The sequence below is a fragment of the Pituophis catenifer genome, unplaced genomic scaffold, assembly GCF_029215685.1.
Source record: "Pituophis catenifer annectens isolate HBS135680 unplaced genomic scaffold, rPitCat1.0.hap2 SCAF_4, whole genome shotgun sequence".
Taxonomy (NCBI): domain Eukaryota; kingdom Metazoa; phylum Chordata; class Lepidosauria; order Squamata; family Colubridae; genus Pituophis; species Pituophis catenifer.
In genome coordinates, this window is record NW_027256884.1 from 90,499,236 (window position 1) to 90,515,719 (window position 16,484).

At 40.8% G+C, this 16,484-nt stretch overlaps 2 protein-coding genes across 2 annotated transcripts in view; one reads left to right on the top strand and one right to left on the bottom strand.

Annotated features, from left to right (window-relative positions):
• Positions 1–1,501: 1,501 nt before the first annotated feature.
• On the top strand, positions 1,502–16,025 carry ACP6 (acid phosphatase 6, lysophosphatidic). Its single transcript, XM_070942678.1, has 10 exons — positions 1,502–1,798; positions 3,698–3,826; positions 3,902–4,032; positions 4,346–4,425; positions 9,129–9,216; positions 11,143–11,275; positions 12,415–12,515; positions 12,692–12,787; positions 14,175–14,334; positions 15,387–16,025. The coding sequence occupies exons 1-10, from the start codon at positions 1,601–1,603 to the stop codon at positions 15,525–15,527; spliced, it is 1,257 nt and encodes a 418-aa protein (XP_070798779.1). The 5' UTR covers positions 1,502–1,600; the 3' UTR covers positions 15,528–16,025.
• BCL9 (BCL9 transcription coactivator) overlaps positions 14,999–16,484 on the bottom strand; it is a 34,612-nt gene continuing 33,126 nt past the window's right edge. The window contains exon 8 of the transcript XR_011600342.1: positions 14,999–15,106. The gene's annotated coding sequence lies outside the window, so the exon portion shown is untranslated. The remainder of the gene's footprint in view (positions 15,107–16,484) is intronic.

The window sequence follows — 16,484 nt, forward strand, 5'->3', positions numbered from 1 at the left end:
TATCTTTCAATTTATATGGTTTTTTACTTGTTTCTTTGTATGTTTTGATAGCTTATTAGTAAGTAACCATGACTATGACTAAGTGTTGTATCTTTTTTTCTTTTAAATTTGATTTATATGCCGCCCTTCTCCAGAGACTCAGGGCGGCTTACAATGAGTTAAGCAATAGCCTTCATACTGTTGTATATTTATACAAAGTCAGCTTATTGCCCCCACAAACTGGGTCCTCATTTCACCTACCTTAGAAAGGATGGAAGGCTGAGTCAACCTTGAGCCTGGTGAAATTCGAACTTACAGTAATTGCAGACAGCTGGTGTTAATCACAATGCTTCTAGTCTGCTGAGCCACCATCTTTTTATTCTTGATGAATGTATTTTATTCTCCTTATGTACAGAGAGCATACACATACACATACACACCAAAGACAAATTCCTTGTGTGTCCAATCACACCTGGCCAATAAAGAATTCTATTCTATTCTAATCACAAAATCACTACTAGAATTTCAGCATATAGAATATTTTAAACTGGCCCTTTTTGCTTCTACCGGTATCAGTGATTAATACCATGAAATTAATACACAATCAAGTTTAGGTTTTTTTGTTTTGTTTTGTTTTGTTTTGCTATATTGCAAATCATTCCCACCACCCATCTCCTTCCACTTATGACTGTATGGCTGTAATTTTGTTGCTCGTATCCTTACGATTTATACTGATATTGTTCCCTGATTGCTTATTTGCTACCTATGACTATCATTAAGTGTTGTACCTTACGATTCTTGACGAATGTATCTTTTCTTTTATGTACACTGATAGTGTATGCACCAAGACAAATTCCTTGTGTGTCCAATCACACTTGGCCAATAAAGAATTCTATTCCATTCTATTCACAAAACCACTACTAGAATTTCAGTGTATAGAATATTTTAAACTGACACTTTTGCCTCTACCTGTATCAGTGATTAATACCACGAAATTAATACACAACCGACTTGAGGGGTTGTTTTGTTTTGTTTTGTTTTGTTTTGTTTTGTTTTGTTTTGTTTTGTTTTGTTTTGTTTTGTTTTGTTTTGGCTATATTGCAAATATGCCATGCCAGGGGTGGGCAAATGCGGCCCTTTTACAACTTGTAGACTTCAATTCCCAGAATTCCTGAGACAGCCAAGCTGTGCCATGCCATAACTAAATTAAATCAAAGCCAAACTCTCCCAGGTCCCACCACCACTCTCTTTCCCGACCGCGCACCAAGCCACAAGCCACCAGATAAAAAAAAAAGAACGCGCAACTCCCGCCCTGAGATTTAAGTGCCCTGATGTCCTCTGGGAGTCGTAGTTTTTTTTAAGCGGCTATTTGCTGAGGGAGGAAGGAACAGAAGTGGAAACCTCATTTCCCATGATCCGCCTCCATCCTTAATGGGTTGGGGAAGTTCTTTTCGGGAAGTCTTTTCAGCTGCGTTATTTGTAAACCGGGGTGGTGGTGGGGGAGGGGTAAAAATGGGGGCACGTGTTTGCTCCATGATTCGCGTTGCATTCCCAAGCAACGGTTTGTCTTGAGTTGAGCTTCTCCTACTTTCCTCTGCCTTTTTTGAGACTTTACCTTAGCATGGAGCTGTGGGCTCGGGTAGGCATGGTCGGCGCTCTGGCTTGTTACGCGCACCGCAAGAAGAGCGTCCTGGCCCAAGCTGCAAAGAGCGACGGCGACAGCAGCAGCAACCCAGGCCAGCCAGAGCTGAAATTGGTGCAAGTTCTCTTCAGGCATGGCGCTCGTACGCCCCTCCGGCCAATCCCGGGCGTCGAGCAGGTGAGCAGGAGAGACGCCTTCCTTTCTCTCCCCCCCCCCCCTCCGCAGCCGACTAAGGATTATCGGGGGCTGATAACGGTCGGTAGAGAAAGCGCTGGTGGTATCGAAGGTGGGAGCAATAATAAAACCTCCAGGGCTTTTTTATATATATATACGCGCGCACCACATAGCCGTGCTTGACACCCACGTTTCCGAAGTAATGCGATTAGGAAACACAATGACCAGTTTAGATAACTTAGTAACCACCATATAAGTTTAGATAACTAACCATCATGTAAAGAAACCGAGTAATTTAGATTAGGGGTCTCCAACCTTGGCAACTTTAAGGCGGGCGGACGTCAACTCCCAGAATTCCCCAGCCAGCATTGCTGGCTGGGGAATTCTGGGAGTTGACGTCCGCCCGCCTTAAAGTTGCCAAGGTTGGAGACCCCTGATTTAGATTACTTAATAACAGGGGTGGGTTCTACTTACCTTTACTACCAGTTTGCAGCGGGGCCGCGCGCACTCCTCTGCACAAGCGCATAAGCATTTCGATGACATCAGGGTCGGTGGGTGGAGCCTCCTGCCAGTTTTACTACCAGTTCTATAGAACCAGTGCGAACCGGGGGCAACCCACCACTGCTTAATAACGATCTTATAAAGGAGACTCTTAATTGTGTTTCCTAATGCACTTCTTCAGAACTTTGGGTGTCAATCACAGCTTAGTGGACACTATATGTGGTGTACACTAGCCTGGATGTTGGTTAGAGATCAGTGTAGTTGTTCAGTCACTAAGTCATGTCTGACTCTTCGTGACCCCATGGGCCATAGCACATCAGCCCCACCTGCCTTCCATTGCCCTCCTGAGTTTGTCCAAATTCATGTTCCTTGTGTCGATGACACTAACCGTGGGCTATCACGTTTTATGAACATTGGTTGTGAAAGAGGATGCCTGGTTCGGGTGCTTTCCTCCTCTTGGAAACAGAGAAGTAAGTGCTGGTTTCAAGAACTTTGCTCTTTTTCAGTTGAGCTGCCTTCTCTGGAAGTGGCCCAGCCATAATTATGACTGCAGCACAATTAAGACAGAGGGCTGTTTTACTCGTGGCAAAGTTCATTTTTACATGTTTGTACAGCTCAAGCTATGATCAAGCATGCAGTATTTTTTTACTGTACAAGATCAAGTTTGCATTTCACTGATCCAATTAGGAAAAATAACACCTCTTCCAAAGGAAGCTTTGCAGCTTAATAAAATATTTTAAAGAGAATTCCAATTTCTGTAGAATTGGAAACAATTTTTTAAAATTTGCTGAGGTGGAGTTGCTCCCAGTGAATCTGATAGGGAAACAAAAATGGCATCCTGATCCACAATGACAGTTGTGTCATTTGGGATACCCAAATGAAACTTAAATATGTTACAGTATTCATAGGTTCAAAGACGACTACATTGTACACTGCCTCTATTTCATAGGGCATGAAGCATTGATGGTGCGTGAGCAAGGGAAATTTCTTGGAAAAGTGCTTGCTTACAATGAATGCTAATGATTGGTACATTTGTATTTTGATTTTGACTACAACTTAATGATCTGAAGGAGCCCTTCCCACCAGCAGCTTTCAATTTGTTGAGGACAGCCAAGATTGGAAATATCTGAAGGGTAATAGATAGACTAGATACTTAATAACATTCTTTACTGTATTATATATTCAGTGTTAAGGTCCATAAATACATTGTTTTGCATTGATTGGAAAAATTTCTACATCTAAGCAAAATTTAATGATCTAGTTCTAATTCCTATTATCCCATCATTGATGATTGAACTGAAGTTAAGGAGTACCTTGAGTAATAACTGAAAAAGTATATAAGTGGTTTAGAACTTACGATTTTTTTTTTTAAATCAAACCTTTGTCATGTTTTTGAAACAGGTAGACTGGGATCCTATTCTTCTGGAGATCCCTGCTCAAACAAAGTTTCCCTACATAGTAACTAATCTCACTGGTGGACCAAGACCATTTTCTCCTTATGAAGAAAATTACAAAAAAACAGTGCTGAAGGTATTTTGTTTCCAAACATTGTATTTTCCTGCCTGCTGGCGAGCAGCCTTAAGTGAAAAAGTTTTCTCTTTCTAGGGAGGTGTAATTGCAGGACAGTTGACCAAAGTTGGCATGCAGCAAATGTTCTCCCTGGGGGAACGGCTAAGGAAACGTTATATTGAGGAGACCAATTTCCTGTCATCATCCTACAAATCTTCTGAGATTTTGTAAGTTAGTATTTAGTAGTATATTTTATGTGGTATGTCCTAATATTGAAGAAAAATGCAAAACTTGTTTTTCTCCAAAATATCCCTAGGTGGGCTAGTCTAAGACAAATCAACACACACAGTCACACAGTGAGCTTCCATTGTTGAGGATGGAATAGAACTTGTATCTCTGTCCCTCATAATTCAGCATCTTAACCTTTATACCACATTTGATTTCAAGAGACTCGTAATAGTCATCCATAATGTTTGAAGGAGTGTGTTGGAAGCAATGGCCATCTCTGCTTCATTTCATTGGCTACCTTATATCTTGCAGAGTCCGTTCCACTAATATTGATCGGAATCTGGAATCCACACGATGTTTATTAGCTGGGCTGTTCCAACAACAAAAAGAAGGTTAGCAGTGGAAGCTTTTCACTATTATGTTTTCTGTTCTGCTTCGTATCATGTCTGCCATCATGGATTCCTACCTATTTTGTCACTTTGTGTAGGTGGATAACCCCATAAAAATTAGCTAAAATTCTATCATAAAATGAGGTGTAAAAATGCCAAAATCCATTATCCAAAGCCTCACTAAAAAGGCAGTCCAATAAATTCCAGATTCTGTGTGGAACAGATTAAAGTTCTGGAATCCAAGATGTTAGAGGATTTATAGGTTACCAAGAAGTAAATGTTCTTTTGCCTTAAAGCTTGTAAAATGTTAGTCATGAAATTATAGGGAGTGATAGTAGCCTCTGAGCTTAGATTTGATTTGGTATCCCCAGTATTTATACTTGTTTAAAGGTTTTAATTTAAGACATCGAGACATATGTGATGTAAATTAATTTACAAAAAATCATACAGTATGAGTTGTTAAATGCAAGAGTTGAATCTATCTCTGGTAAATATCTGACAATATGTTAATAAATACTGGATTTTATTCGGCATTTAGTACAATGGGGTCCTTTTAGTTTGCAGTCATGATATATCATTAACTTAGAGAGTAATGTAGTAGGAATAGAAGCATGTAAACTTCGAAGAGTAAGAAAAGTTCTTTACTTAGATTTTTTAGTAATAAAATGGATAGGATACTACAAATACTTAAAAACCAAAATGTAGTTCAGGTGATTTTATATTTCAGAATGCAAGAAATCTTAGTATGAATCCTTTACATTTGTCAAACTCAATTTCATTGAGGGCCGCATCAGGGTTGTGTTTGACCTTGGGGAGGTAGGCATGGCCAGCTCGATTTTATTTATTTATTTATTTATTTATTAATCAAATTTCTATACCGCCCTACTCCTGGAGGACTCAGGGCGGTGAACAGCCAAGATAAAATACAGATAATACAAATATTAAAAATCCCTTAAAATTATTAAATATTTTGGCCGAAACACAGATTAAAACACCCAATTTATAAAATCAAACGAATTAAAAATTTAAAAGAGGAGAGTTAGGCCAGGCCAGCCTGCTGAAATAAAAAAGTTTTGAGAGCACGATGAAATGTGCGCAGGTCCGGGATCCTCCATATCTCTGGGGGGAGCTCGTTCCAGATGGTAGGTGCCCCCACAGAAAAGGCTCTCCCCCTGGGGGCCGCCATTCGACACTGTTTGGCCGACGGCACCCTGAGAAGCCCCTCTCTATGGGAGCCTACTGGTCGGTGAGAGGCTATTGGTAGCAGAAGGCGGTCTTGTAAATATTTATTTATTTTATTTATTTTATTTTTATTTATTTGATTTGTATACCGCCCTACTCCCGAAGGACTCAGGGCGGTGAACAGCCAACAATAAAATACATAAATACACAAAATTTAAAAACCCGATAAAATCAAATTAAACTTTTTGGCCCAGACAAATTAAAATACCCCAATAATTTAAAAACAGATTAAAATTTACATATTTAAAAAGGGAAGAGATCAGGCCAAGCCCGCTTGATGGAATAAAAAGGTCTTCACAGCACGGCGGAAGGAGCGCAGATCCGGGATCCTCCGTATCTCCGGGGGGAGCTCATTCCAGATGGTAGGTGCCCCCACAGAGAAGGCTGTCCCCCTAGGGGCCACCAGTCGACACTGTTTGGCTGACGGCACCCGGAGGAGTCCCTCTCTATGAGAGCATACTGGCCGGTGGGAGGCTATTGGTGGTAGTAGGCGGTCCCGTAAATAACCAGGCCCTAAGCCATGGAGCGCTTTAAAGGTGGTAACCAAAACCTTGAAGCGCACCCGGAAGACCACTGGGAGCCAGTGCAGCTCGCACAGGAGGGGGGTCACATGGGAGCGCCACGTCGCTCCCATATCTACCCGCACGGCCGCATTCTGGACCAGCTGGAGCCTCCGGGTGCTCCTCAAGGGGAGCCCCATGTAGAGAGCATTGCAGTAGTCCAGGCGGGAAGTAACGAGAACATGAGTGACCGTATTTAACGAGTCCTGATCCAGAAAGGGACGCAACTGGCGAATCAGGCGGACCTGATAAAAAGTCCCCCTGGCCACAGCTGTCATGTGCTCTTCCAAAGACAGCCATGAGTCCAGGAGGACACCCAAGTTGTGAACCCTCTCCGTGGGGGCCAATGACTCGCCCCCAATAGTCAGTGATGGCACCAACTGACTATATCGGGATGTCGGAAACCACAGCCACTCGGTCTTGGATGGGTTGAGCCTGAGTCTGTTTCTCCCTATCCAGATCCGCACGGCCTCCAGGCACCGGGACATCACTTCAAGGGCATCATTGGGGTGGTCCGGGGTGGACATGTACAGCTGAGTGTCGTCAGCATACTGATGGTACTTCACCCCAAAACCCTTGATGATCTCACCCAGCGGCTTCACATAAATGTTGAACAGAAGGGGCGAGAGGACCAACCCTTGTGGCACCCCACATACAAGGGGCCTCGGGGTCAACCTCTGCCCCCCTGTCAACACGGACTGCAACCGGTCAGAGAGAAAGGAGGAGAACCACTGTAGGACAGTGCCCCCCACCCCTAACTCCTCTAGCCGGTGCAGCATGATACCATGGTCGATGGTATCAAAGCCGCTGAGAGGTCTAATAGGACTAGGACAGAGGAACAACCCCTGTCCCGAGCCCTCCAGAGATCATCAACCAACGCGACCAATGCCGTTTCCGTGCTGTACCCAGGCCTGAAGCCCGACTGGAACGGATCCAGATACGACGATTCATCCAGGTACTGGGGGAGCTGTCGTGCTACCACACTCTCAACAACCTTCGCAACGAAGCGAAGGTTGGAGACTGGACGATAATTTGCTAACACTTCCGGGTCCAGGGAAGGCTTCTTGAGGAGAGGCCTCACCACCGCCTCTTTCAAGGCAGCAGGGAAGACACCCTCACTCAAAGAAGCATTTATAATCCCCTGGAACCAGCCTCGTGTAACCTCCCGAGAGGCCAGCACCAACCAGGAGGGACACGGGTCCAGTAAACATGTGGCTGCGCTCAGTCTGCCCATTATCCTGTCCACGTTTTCGGGCATCACAGAATCAAACTTCCCAGATAATACTCACAAGACCTGCCTCTGTCCTCCCCGCTGAATCTACCCAGTCAGAGTCCAGGTGTTCCCGAATCTGAGGAATTTTGTCATAGAGATACTGTACAAAATCCTCGGCTCTACCATCCAAGGGGTCCTCCCACGCTTCCTGGTGGAGCAGGGAGCAGGTCACCCTAAACAGGGCGGCCGGGCGATTATCTGATGATGCAATAAGAGCGGCAAAATAGTTATACTTCGTCACTTTTATCGCCACCAGGTAGGTCTTAATATGAGATCTTACCAGTGTTCGGTCAGATTCAGAATGGCTGGCCGTCCAACCACTCTCCAGGCGTCTTTTCCGGCGCTTCATCTCCTTCAGCTCCTTGGTGAACCAAGGAGCCAGGCGAGATCGGCGCCGGGTCAGAGGCCGCAAAGGCACGACCCGATCCAAAGCTCCAGCAGCTGCCCTATCCCAGGCAGCCACCAGCTCCTCAGTCGAGCCGTGTGCCAGAGCCTCAGGAAATGGCCCAAGCTCTGTCTGGAACCTATCTGGATCCATCAGGCGCCTGGGGCGGTACCACCTCAATGGTTCCGTCTCCCTGTGGCGGGGTGCGGCGGTTTGAAGGTCAAAGCGAAGAAGGGAGTGATCCGACCATGACAAGGGCTTGATCACTATATCCCCTATCTCAAGATCACTCAACCACTGACCAGAGACAAAAACCAGGTCTAGCGTGTTTCCCCCCGTGTGAGTAGGGCCATGAACTAACTGGGTCAGGTCCATGGCGTCATGGAAGCCATGAACTCCCGAGCCACCTCAGACCCTCACCGACGGATGGCAGATTAAAATCCCCCATGACCATAAACCTGGGGGTGTCAACCGCCACCGCGGCTATAACGTTGAGAAGCTCGGGCAGGGCTGCCGTCACGTGGCAGGGAGCCAGGTACATAACCAGCACGCCCATCTGCACCCCATGACCCCACTTCACAAGGAGGGAATCACATCCAGCCGTCTGAGGAACAGTGGCTCCCTCGGACCAAGACCTTCTCTAATGACAACCGCCACCCCCCCGCCCCTCCCCTGTGTCCTCGGCTGATGGAATGCGCGGAAATCTCAATGAGCCCCCCCGGCCCAACCAGGTCTCCGTAATACCCGCCAGGTCCGCTCCCCCCTCCTGAACAAGATCACAAATGACGGGGGCTTTATTTACCATGGACCGGGTGTTGTACAGCATCAGCCGAAGGCCCAGGGCCTGAGGGGCTGTGCAACCTGTGGAACGAGAGGAGCATTGGAGGCTAGAGCGCGCCACCGCTTGGAGCCAGTGGGCGCGTGCTCCCACAACCTGATGTGGCCCCCTGCTCCCGCTCACTCGTGTGGCTCCCAAGCTCCGTTTTGGCTGCGATAGCCTCCTGCAACCCTCTGCCAGCGAAAACAGAGTTGGGAGTGCCGCCCATGGCCCTTGCGAGCTCTATTTTTGGTTGCGACAGCTCTATTTTTGGTTGCGACAGCTCTGTTTTTGCTGGCAGAAACACTGTGGGCTGGTTCGTTGCTATTTCCAGGGCGGCCCCACAGACCAGATCTAAGAGTTTGACACCCCTGCTTTACATCTTTGATATTACAATTTGTGAAAGAGCAGATTTTCTTAATTACCTAGGAGCTGTTACCATTGTCACAGATAATGCAGAATCTGAAATCCTTTATCCCAATCCAGGGAATTGCCAACAACTTAAACGTCTTCATAGGTATGTTGCCAATATATTTTTGGTTGATGTCATTGAATATTTAATATGCATAGAATACACTGTGTTGTGCCAAAAAGCAGCTTATAATAGCCTTGTGTAAAGCAGCCATGGTTTCTAATTTGGATTTCTGAACAGAATAATTTTAATGTATGTAGAGGGCTCCAGATTGATGACAACTGATATAAGACAGCTTCATTATCAAAAGCAGCATGCATTCTCCTAAATTCATTGGTTATGCTTTTGGGAATAATAGTTAAATTTGGCTTGTTATGTGTAGTTGAGCTTCAAAGAATTTGGCCATGTTCCAAGTTTATGCATGGAGCAAGTTCTACCTTGCCTTTTTCCCCATCATTATAGGGTAAGTGTAGGTAGCTATGAAAGCCTTCAGCAAATGGTTGTAATAATTATTATGAGAGTTTCAAACTTCTGTAATATGAACAACTGCAAAAAGCTCATGCAAAATAGAAAAAAGCTCATTAGCTGTTCAGATCACAGCTGTATTTCACGACCTACTACTAAACCTCCCAGGAAGCTATTCTAAACAGCCTCACGCATAATCCATATGCAGTTTAGAAAATGAATAAAACTCTTTTATAAGGTTCCCTGGAGTTGAAATGAAAAAAAAAATATGGTATCTAACAATGGCTACTCAATCATACTGTATGCTGTGCTGATATTCAAAGAAAGATACTTAGTTCTTGGGTCCTTCAATGGTAGCTACTAGGTTCCATGTGTCACGAGATCTATTTTTTCCATATACATGGAATCCAAATTAAATGGGAACTAGTATACAACTCTATTTTCAGGAATGCCTCTGGCCCCCATACTTAACTCAGGGAATTTCATGGGGTGAAAAATAATAATATAAAAGGCTGCTCCTCAATGTTAAATTTTAAAGTATCTCATGTCATACTAAAGCAAATGGGATTTTAATGAGCATCCTACATAGCTGTAAAAAGTCTCGCCCATATATTGTCTAATAATACTCTTGTATTCTTATGGACGTTCATGGCCCTTTTGTTACCAGTGCCATAATCTACATTCAATATCTATGCTTAAGAAAACCGATGATTACTGATCCTGTTGTACTAAAAAGAAAAGAATTATAATGTAGGTTTCAGTTCTGCCATTCTTGATGATGCCCATATAGTGATTGTAGCCTATATGCAAGTAGCAGCTACCCCCAAGTCTCCTGACTGCCTGCATCCCCTCCTTCACCTGACAGCTGCCACTTAACCTCTGGGACTTGCCACTTCCCTACTGACTTTGGTTTTTGCAAGCCAACATGAAATTGCAAAAAGGTGCTTGATGACCCACAATCCTCACTTAACAATGGCAATAAGAACTGTAGGGATTGCCATTACTAAGTGAGGATATAATGCAATGTCACACTTTAGAATTTACATCACTTTGCGATGGAAATTCCAGTCCCATTTGCCTTTGTAATTCAAGAGCTACCTGTAGTTGTATGGATAGATCTTGAAGATTCTGGTATTTTCTTAAAATGTCACAAACATTTTTTTTTATTTTTCTGAATGTGTATAAGTAGAAATGTAAACATCTGCTTAAATGAGCTCTTATTATTTGAAATTGATTTTGAATTTAGTATCTTCTATAACTGTATGTTTTAAAAATGATGCAGAAAGAATGGTTCAGAACTTGACTGATAAGTCTTAAAGCAATTGCATATTTTTACTGCAGAAAGCCAGTAAAAAACCTCATTGAAGCATAAGCCTAAATAGATTTATACTTACAGATTCTGCAACATGCAGAATGCTACTTTCAGCCTCTGAATTTCGTATTACTAAACCCTTTATTTTTGAGAGATGCAAGCATAAAAACATTAAAAATACATCTACTGTTGATTTTTCTGATCTACAAAGCAAAAATTAAGAAGCACCTGAAGCACTTTGTTTTCCTTGACAGAGATGGAATGGCTAGTGTGAATTTGCACCAAGGCCTTTGTGAAGATCTGAAAAACATTAAACAAAAATTGGGCATTAGTAATGAGCAAAAAGTAGACTTCATTCTTCTCCTTGACAACATTTTTGCAGAACAGGTAAACTTCCTGTTTTCTTCAAGTATTAAAGTGATGTATGCAATTCTGTGGGAAAAGAGAAATCGTAATCAAGCATGCAAGATTCCTCATTGCAGAAGTAGGAAGATGGGTAAACAGTCCAGCAAGTGAGGCAATTGTTCATCTTCCTTTAAACAACACAAAATGCATTCTTTTGCAAGTCTGAACTTAATCTTTTTGTTCTCTAACCAGCTGTCCCTTGCCTAAATGTTTGATCGTGTCTATTACTCTTTATTTTCTCCTCATCCTATGTATTTTCATTATTTTTGCACAAAACTTTATTATTATTAAATGTACCTCTTTGTAAATGCTGAATTTCTCCAGCTAATGTCATTCATCTGCTTCAATTCCCATAATCCCTGGTCTGAATATTTGAGGAATTAAACATAAATGGCAAGACGGCAGCAAGGGAAACATTTGGACCAGCTTTTTACTAATACAATATAGGACAAAATAATACGTATGCAGTTCCCATTTGTAATTAATATGAATTAGGTCTTTGTGTAAGATTAAGGTAACCCTTTTAAAATTCAAGCTCTATTTCTCTATATTTAAGGTTTACTTTTTATGTTGATTTCCTGACAGAATCTTTGAATGATAGACTTGGAGGTCAGCTGATCTATATTAAAGTCTGTAGGAATGTAGAAAAAAATGGCTCAGGTTTTTGTAACATTTCCATAAATTGGAAATAATACCAGAACACACATTGCACATTTTATTATGGAGCAAAGATAAGTTGTTTTTCAAGGAAACTTGGCATGGTATGAATGGCATTTATCATTGGAAAGTCAGAGTTCCTTGCAACATATCCTTGCTCTATACAAATTTCTAGACTTTTCAAGTTTTTTTCTTATCTAGCATTTTTCTATTTTTGAATACTATGGTTTAATTTATATTTAGGTATGCTGGCATATCTGGATTCCTGACCATATAGTTTTATTTTGGGCCAAGGAAATATGCCATTTTGTTATCACCTAAAATTTATGTCAAAATTACTATTAGTTATCAGTCTCCAGACATCAAGTAAAAATGCAGGTATATGTCCATGCTAGTGATATAAGCTTAGATATGTCATTCTTAGACCTGTATTTTATTTAATTTACACAATGTTATATTTTCAGGCACATGACCTACCAAGTTACCCTGTTTTGAAGAATTCTATGCAACTAATTGAGCAGAGAGCTGTTGACTCATTCTTTTATATTACAAAAAACAATTCAAGGTGAGCATGGAATGGCTGTGTGGCAGCATCAGTTTGGTATTAATAACTTTAAATGAAGAAGTACTTTAGAAATACTTTAAGCTCTCTTACCTGTTAAACCATTTGTGTAGAATTGATAAAGAGGCTATATATTCAAGACTTGTTTTGAAAGTATCTAATATTTTTCTTTCCCATAGGGAGATCCTTCAGATGTCTGTTGGTCCTCTCCTGAATGCCATAGAGAACAACATTAAGAAGGCAATAGAGCCTCCCTCTTCTGATATTAAGACCAGGTATGTAAATTGTAGATATTAGTCTCTCTGTCTTCACTTGAAACAGAACACATAATTAAGAAATAGTCAAAGATTACTATTCTGGGCACATTTTGCTAATAAAAATATGTATACGTGGACCTTACATGCAATTGATAAGAGACCAGACCAGACCCAGTATAAAGCTATGGGTTTACATATTGTATGTGTTATCTGTACCTAAAATCTGCACTGGGAAATACTAGTCTTATTCCAAAGCATCTGAATAGGCAAAACATTTGTCTATTTTAATTCTATTGAGTAGTTCTGTAACCATAGTCCCCTCCAGAAATTCAGAAAAGCATTAAAAAAACTGAATGATGAAATTGTGATGGCTTATCACTAATGCAGAGGTCTTCAAACTTGGGAGCTTTAAGACTTGTGGACTTCAACTCCCAGAATTCTCCAGCCAGCTATGCTTCCAGCTGGCTGGAGCTATGCTGGCTGGAGAATTCTGGGAGTTGAAGTCCACAAGTCTTAAAGCTGCCTAGTTTGAAGAATTCTGCACTAATGGGTTAGGAAAATAGAAGAGAATGTTGGGGTTGCTTAGTAGGAGGGAGAAGGGACAATCACTAGGCAATTGCTATTCAATTATTATTTTAGGTCCTGCATGTTCAATACTGTTTTTGCCTGCCTGCACAGCTGTCCTCTTAAAAACCCATTTTGGGACACACTTGACTGCAAGGCTTATTTAAGGGTAGATCCTTCACCCAATGTTTGGAAGAAGAAAGGGATCATAGGTTTCGTAACATAGTCACACAATTTTCATGGATTCAGTCTTTTTTGTTTTTGTTCTGGAAATTTTATGCTAGAATAGACATTTATCTGTAATAGAGGCCTTTTATATTGCATAGATGTAAGGAAAATGGGTAAACATTGGAAAACACTGGTGATTAACTTTGGGTTAAAGCAAACTTTGTTAGGTAAGGAATGCAAGCAAGATTTGTGAGAAACTATTACAATTTTAATATTTTGGGTTTCTCTTTACATGCTTTAAATTGGGATGATTTTTTAAATCGCCTGAATTATTTTTAATATAGATTACATGATTGTCTTTCACAACAGCTACCATGAGATTCTTGAATATTTCCACTAGGTGGAAGAAGCATTCTTCATTTAATCCAGCCACTTCTGCTTGTGTGAAATCATGTTATTTATAGAGCTGCTATCCTGTTCAAATGGAACTACCTCACTAAATTGCTTTGAGAATAAAATCCTTGCAAAAGGATGGTGTTTTAAAATATTAGTTCACTGTTCATGAAAACTAATCCTAAATGGAATAAATATACATGTAATAATAAAATTATTATTAAAATGTTACTTATACATTAAATGTGTTAAGAGTACATTATGCTCATTTTGCATTTAGGAAGCTCATCCTCTATGCTGTTCATGATGTTACACTCTTCCCGTTGCTGGTGGCGATGGGAGTCTTCAATTCAAAATGGCCTCCATATGCAGCAGATGTGACACTGGAACTCTATCAGCATTCCAAGGATTGGTTTATACGACTGATCTATAATGGAGAGGTACAAATTCTGATCCGCTACTACCACATGGGTCCCCTTAGCAAGTGTTAGGTCGCACGTTTTATATGAATATTCAAGCAATATAACAGATCACATCACTTTCTAAAAATGGCATATTGGATTTTTACCATGCTGGTTTATTCTAATCTCTGCCTTATTAAAAATTGAGGCAATCAGTACTGTTCCTTTACTACAATGCTTTCGAAGAAATAATCAATGTGCCCTAAATAATTGATGTGCCCTATAAATTAGGTCCATAACTGCAGCTATCAATGTGTCAATCTCCCCTAGATGCCATATGCACTCTGTATCTCTGGATTTTTTTCATTGCTCAGGGCAACTGTTTTAAGAATGGGCATGCTTCTTTTTCTCCCATGGCAATTAACATATCCATGAAATGCATTTAGAATTTGAAATGAGCCCATTTACCAAAAAGTTGGGGGAGTTGGGCTCAAAAATAGATCCAATGACAATTCAAGGTACAGATTGTTATCTTTAAACTGTTTATGGCATGGGACCAGGTTACCCTTGGAACTGCTTTTCCCTAAGCGCTTCCCCGTCTTACTAGTTTGCTTGCTTCAAGTTGCCTCTTTTAAATGTTTCCATATAGTAGGACCTAGGAAGCAAGTGTCTTCCATAGCTGTGCTTTCCTTGTGGTACAGCCTTCCTCCTGAGTTGCAAGAGCCCCTTTTCTTCTCACCTTCTGGTTAAGATCTGGATTTTACTTCAGGTAGCTGAGTCAGGAGGGGACAAGAGCCCGATATTTGTGATTCTGCAATGAGATTGTTATAGGGCAGGGGTGTCAAATTCGTGGCGTCACATCATCACGTGATATATTGCAACTTTCCCCTGTTGCTAACCGGAAGTGGGCGTGGCCAGAGGATGACACATCTGGCCTGTGGGCCACGAGTTTGATACCCGTTACAGGGCTTGGTGATTTGAGTTGTTTAATTAGTCTTTTGTTATTTGTTAGCTTTCCAGAGTTATTTTATATAAAGATGGCTATTCAAATCTCTTTTTAAAAAATAACTTTATTAATTCTTTTACTATAGGAGCTGATTCCCAGAGGATGTAAAGATGGCTTGTGTCCACTAGAAGATTTTTTAAATGCTCTTTCAGTATATAGCACAAAACCACTGGTGTATAAAATGATTTGTTCCCAAACAGAAGAGGCAGTTTTACAACACAATTGATCAGGAAAGCACATGTTACTCTTTTCTAAATATTGTAAAAATAATGTATTAATCATTGTTATAATTTAGTAGCTGAAACAGCAAGAAAAGGCTTGTTATAATGGTGAAAATGAATCATGGTTTTACATTTTGGAAATGAGCATTATCAGTAGAATGTAAATTATTTTAGACAGGGTATACATTACTACCTGCAGATATTAATGTCAAAGAGCAATTAGAATATGGTTCTTCATAATATATTCCTTCAGTAATATATTTAAGTTTCTTTTTGTACATAAAGAACATGGCCTGCTTTTTAAAGTTTGAATCTCTTACTAAACATTTTAACTTGAGATTATAGTCATCTTTGTATACAATATTTTAAAGTTAAGGTATAATCACAGAACTAATTTTTCCTACATATTTTTAATTAATATTAATTTAAATGAAGAACCTGCCTAAAAGTATAGCTCTTAGAAACTACTTGCATTATGGATAATAAAGTTTTTTCTTTTAACAGTTATGTTGTCCTTATTACATCAGTCAATAAAGCTAAGGTTGAAAAATAATTTCTCATTTGAAACCTGAAATACGAGAGCTGATTAGATACTGTATCCTAGAGGAAATGGTTAAACAAATTAGCTGTATCATTGAGCCAGAAAATGTGTTTGTGTACGTTTACTATTTTTAAGAATGCAGACAATGTTAATTGCTGAAGTAGTGAAATCAATGGACATTCCATGTGGCTCTTAACTGTTAATAGTATTTGTGTATACTAATAGTATTTACTATAGTAATAGTATTTGTATCTGATTCTGTAAATCAGAGTGTTTGTTATGGGTTATAGCAAAAGTATCTATAGATATTCGTCAGCTATCTTTCTAGTTACCAAACCTTAATTCCAAGCCTGCTCCACAGCTGAATAGGGAAAGAATTCACATCTGACCTGCAGATCTACATGGATAGCTAAGATGGTGG

Excerpts from the sequence above, each read along its gene's own strand:
- ACP6 (XM_070942678.1), top strand. The coding sequence starts at position 1,601 with ATGGAGCTGTGGGCTCGGGTAGGCATGGTCGGCGCTCTGGCTTGTTAC. Across the intron at positions 9,217-11,142 it reads CAACTTAAACGTCTTCATAG|AGATGGAATGGCTAGTGTGA; the intron begins GTATGTTGCCAA and ends TTTCCTTGACAG. Across the intron at positions 11,276-12,414 it reads ACAACATTTTTGCAGAACAG|GCACATGACCTACCAAGTTA; the intron begins GTAAACTTCCTG and ends TTATATTTTCAG.